The 4,750-nt window shown below is 40.0% G+C and overlaps 2 protein-coding genes across 2 annotated transcripts in view; one reads left to right on the top strand and one right to left on the bottom strand.

Moving 5' to 3' along the window:
* LOC102044539 (taste receptor type 2 member 40-like) overlaps positions 1-497 on the bottom strand; it is a 4,480-nt gene extending 3,983 nt beyond the window's left edge. Inside the window, exon 1 of the mRNA XM_014310801.1 lies at positions 6-497. Coding sequence (XP_014166276.1) covers positions 6-497 — 492 coding nt within the window. The remainder of the gene's footprint in view (positions 1-5) is intronic.
* Positions 498-3,814: 3,317 nt separating this feature from the next.
* Positions 3,815-4,750, top strand: LOC102044710 (taste receptor type 2 member 40-like). The gene has a single exon (XM_005429969.1). It carries the CDS (start codon positions 3,815-3,817, stop codon positions 4,748-4,750), a length of 936 nt encoding a protein of 311 aa, XP_005430026.1.

Raw genomic sequence — 4,750 nt, forward strand, 5'->3', positions numbered from 1 at the left:
GTCACGGATGAAGGAGCAGTGATGTTCTCATGCACACTGTAGAGATCCCAGCCGAAGGAAATTGCGGCTGTGACGGAGCAGAGCCATGATGTGAGCAGCATCCAGGGCACCAGCCTGGCAATTCTCAGCTTCAGCCAGATGAAGAAAGACTGTGCAAAACTGGCAACCTTGATGCAATAGAAGACACTAAGCCAGGCTCCAAACCAGAGGCTGGAGTAGTTCAGAAATGTAAAAATTGTCTTGGAAGCTACGTACATGTTTTCTGTATAAATTAAGTTTTCATAAAATATACTCATTAGGAAATCCAGTGTAAGCCATGACTGCAAAATGAATCTAGATGAACTCAGCGAGATCAAGATCATATCATATGGGGGCCATGTTTTGCTCCCAATGCAGCTCAATGAACAGGCAGCCAAGATAATTCCATTTCCCAGAATTCCTGCCAGGGATTCAATTATCGCAATTGATAGACAAAGGAGAGCAAAGGATGTCATCATTGCAACTGAAGAGCTTGCAATTATTACCTCAGCTTCCTCTGGGCTCCCGAAAGCCTCAGATCTGGCACTCCAATGGCAAGGAGCTGTTATGGACAATGCTCACCTATTTATCTCAGGGGCAGAAGTATCCTAATGTCATTTAATATTTCTGCTGGTTTACGTCTTGTTTTCTGGGTTGATAGCTCAGCTGCTTGGTCTAAGCATGCAAATGTGGTCAAGATTCAATTACATAGGTTTCATTTTTGTGTAAGGATTTGCATTGTAAAGCTATGGAGCAGCTCAGCTGGGGTTTCTAGAACTGTGGATTTGCACTACAGTATCCAATGTCCTGCTTTACATGCCTAGATTTGGTTTTTTTATAATGTCTTAGACCTTAATCTCTCCGTCTTGCACTGTCATGTCTTCCTTGTTGATAAGAGTAATCTCTGTGGCCTCTTCTAATACTGAAGCAGGTCCTTATCAGATGTATTAAAATATCTGCTCATAGGTTTGGTGGGCATGTGACAGCCAATCAAGGTCAACCCCTCACAGGTATAAAGGATTTTCATCGTCTCTCCCCTGTCATTGCACAGTATTGTAAAGGTTCTAATATTTCAAGTTCTTGTTTTTATGACGTAAACCAAACTGTTCACATCCTGTAGCACCTTTTGCAGGTCTGGCTCCAGTTTCTTTGCTGTAATAATCTATAAACATTGCAGTGAACAAATTCCAGGTGTAGTGATGGCTGTATGACCCTACCACCCAATCCTTCTCTTATGCCAGTCAAAGCAGCTGTTCCACTGGTCTTTACATTTGCACAGCTCTGCCAGAAAACATTTTTATTAAATAAATAATTTACTGTGGAGAATACAGCTTCTGTGGTAAATCTTCCCTTCAGTGGCTCACCTGGCTGTCTGCAAGGCTGTTTCCCTCGCATATTCTCTCTCTGTCCTCTCACTCACAGTTGCTGTGCATTGGCCTTTACCCTTCCTTAAATTAGTTGTCACACAGATGTCACCGGCAGCACTGGTGGGCAGAGCCTTGGCCAATGGTGGGTCCCTTTTGGGGTTAACTGGGACTGGTTCTGTGTGACACAGGGGCACATTCTGGTCTCTTCTCACACGAACAACCCCTGCCGCCTCGCCACTGCCAAAACCTTGCCCGTGAACCCCACACATATCACACAGACATTTGCTGTTGTCTTGCTGGTGGCTAGAGGCTCAGACTCAACGCTGAATGGGGCTTTGAGTTGCCTGGTCTACAGGAAGGTGTCCCTGCCTATGGCAGGGGCTTGGAACTGGATGATCTTTAAGGCCCCTTTCAAACTAAACCTTTCTGTAATTCTGTGATTCAATGAGTGAGCTTAAAAGAGCTGAACTTAATGAGTTGAATTTAAACAGCAGCTCCACAGTTTTCTTCTACTAACAGAGAAGTGATACATATTTGCTCACCTTTTTCTTATGGAAGTGTGTGTCAATAGCATGCTACAAAGCCGTTCCTGTCAAAAAACCAAACACACTTTTTTATTTCTTCAAGGTGAAAGTGAAATTCTAAAAGTGGATGAGAAAGTAACTGCTTTTCAAAAGATTTTCATGCCAAAAATTGTACAAGTGTGACAACTTTAAAAACTCTCATACAGGTACACTTGCAAAATTTGGAAGCATAATGTTCTAATCGATTTAAAAAACTTTCTAAGGACAATCTTCTGTGAGTTTTGAACCCATTTGTTAAACACATCAAACCAGAACAATATTTGATTGGTTTGCAAGATTTCACAGCAGGGAATTTGGATACTTACTGCTGAATTTCACCAAAGAAGTTTGCAGATGTGATAGTGGGAAAGCCATTCAAACAAGTATCAAAAGAAACTGAATGTAGAGCCAGACCTTTGAATCACTGTGCCACAAATTGATAAAAAACCCCTAGAATCTAAGAAAGTAATGAAACATATCAGATTACATTGCTCTCACTTTAAAAAATTACTACTATATTTTTAATGAGAAGAGAAAAAGAGTTTGTACCAATACTAAAATGAAATAATTTTTAAAATATTGTTAATTTTATATTGAATTATTTAATTATTTATTTTGATGTGTATTATAATAATCAGTATCTGGACATAACATGCACATAACACATAGAGTCCTATATATATGAAATATATAAACAAATATACATTTATCTGAGGTGAATGGTCACACAGTTTTACTTCTACAGGTGCATAATGAAAACAGTTTTATCACTGCCCTAGGCAATCACAAATTACGCATTGGGAAATGCAGACAACCCAAAGAAACAACCTAGAAAGCATCTCAAAATTTCTCATAGCTTCTTACTGTGCTACTAATAGCAACCTGTGTCACTGCATTTCTGAAGAGCTTTTGTGTGTTTCCTTCTGTGTTCTGGGCTACAGATAAAACGTTAAGTCTCAAAGTTTTTCAATGAACTCAAGCCTCTCCACTCACCTGTTTCTTTCCAGATGTGGAAAGAGTTTTAATTCAGTTCTTTTAGCAAGTATAGCAGAATTTTAAAGGTATGTATATTCCATATGGAGCAAAACGGACTTGATTAATAGTTGTGCCATTGCTCCTATATGCAATGTTGTATATTGCCAGATCTTAAGTTCCTTGGGAAATTCCTGCACTTTTTCAAGATGCTTGTGAAAAACAGGCAAGTGAAGTACTCTGCTAAAATGATTTTTCTTTTGTCTGTGTTTATCTTCCCACAGATTTTTGTCCTCTTTTGGGCAATCTGAGCAAGCGCACAATGATCAGTATAATACTTAAAAATATCAATACACAAAAAGGAAAGTGTGAAAATCCTCCTTGCAGCAGCGATTTGAATATACCTAATAAAGCAAAGGAGCTGCCCTTAGATAAGCAGATGTAATGACAAGTATTTATCATGAACCCTGTAGCCATATCAGTGACAAGGACAGGGAGAGATTAAGGCATCAAGTATAAAAACCAAATCTAGACATGTAAAGAAGAACATAACCAATGGAGTGCAAGCCCACATTTGTAAACACCACAGCTCACCTGCTCCATAACCCTTCCAGTGAAAATCCCTTTACAATTGCATGCAAAGTGTTTGGCCAAATTGAAAAAACTGTTACTGAATCTTTATTCAATTTGCATGCTTAGACAAATCAGCTGAGCTATCAACCCAGAAAACAAGATGTAAACCAGCAGAAATATTAAATGACATTAGGATACTTCTGCCCCTGAGATAAATAGGTGAGCATTGTCCATAACAGCTCCTTGCCATTGGAGTGCCAGATCTGAGGCTTTCGGGAGCCCAGAGGAAGCTGAGTAATAATTGCAAGCTCTTCAGTTGCAATGATGACATCCTTTGCTCTCCTTTGTCTATTAATTGCGATAATTGAATCCCTGGCAGGAATTCTGGGAAATGGAATTATCTTGGCTGCGTGTTCATTGAGCTGCATTGGGAGCAAAACATGGCCCCCATATGATATGATCATGATCTCACTGAGTTCATCTAGATTCATTTTGCAGTCATGGAATATACTGGAATACTTAATGAGTATATTTTATGAAAACTTCTTTTGTCAAGAAAACGTGAACGTAGCTTCCAAGACAATTTTTACATTTCTGAACTACTCCAGCCTCTGGTTTGGAGCCTGGCTTAGTGTCTTCTATTGCATCAAGGTTGCCAGTTTTGCACAGTCTTTCTTCATCTGGCTGAAGCTGAGAATTGCCAGGCTGGTGCCCTGGATGCTGCTCACATCATGGCTCTGCTCCTTCACAGCCGCAATTTCCTTCGGCTGGGATCTCTACAGTGTGCATGAGAACATCACTGCTCCTTCATCCGTGACCAACTCTTCAGCATGGACAACCACAAGGAAAGACAGTTTGGGTTTATTAATTCTTATCTGTAATGCTGGCATAGGTATGCCTTTAATACTGTCTATGGTTTCAAGTATCCTGCTGGTTCGGTCTCTGTGGATACACATCAGACGGATGCAAAATAATGCAAGTGGCTTCAGGGATCCCAGCTTAGAGGCCCATATGAAAGCCATCAAGTCAGTCTGCTCCTTCCTTTTCCTTTACATTATATATTTTATTTGTGTTCTTGTCATCTTATTTAGCGTTTTTTCACCTTTAAGCAATGGAGAAATGATTTGTGTCGTTTTAATGGCTGCCTGCCCTACAGGACATTCCATAGTCATAATTTGGATCAATCCCAAATTTCAAGAGCTGCCAGCTAGGATTTGGCACCACATTAACTGTCATGTCAGAACTGCATTCATGTAA

This window comes from Geospiza fortis, unplaced genomic scaffold, assembly GCF_000277835.1.
Source record: "Geospiza fortis unplaced genomic scaffold, GeoFor_1.0 scaffold1047, whole genome shotgun sequence".
In the NCBI taxonomy this organism is placed as follows: domain Eukaryota; kingdom Metazoa; phylum Chordata; class Aves; order Passeriformes; family Thraupidae; genus Geospiza; species Geospiza fortis.

What these genes read in the sequence shown, in the direction of transcription:
- LOC102044710 (XM_005429969.1), top strand. Translation starts at nt 3,815, where the DNA reads ATGATGACATCCTTTGCTCTCCTTTGTCTATTAATTGCGATAATTGAA.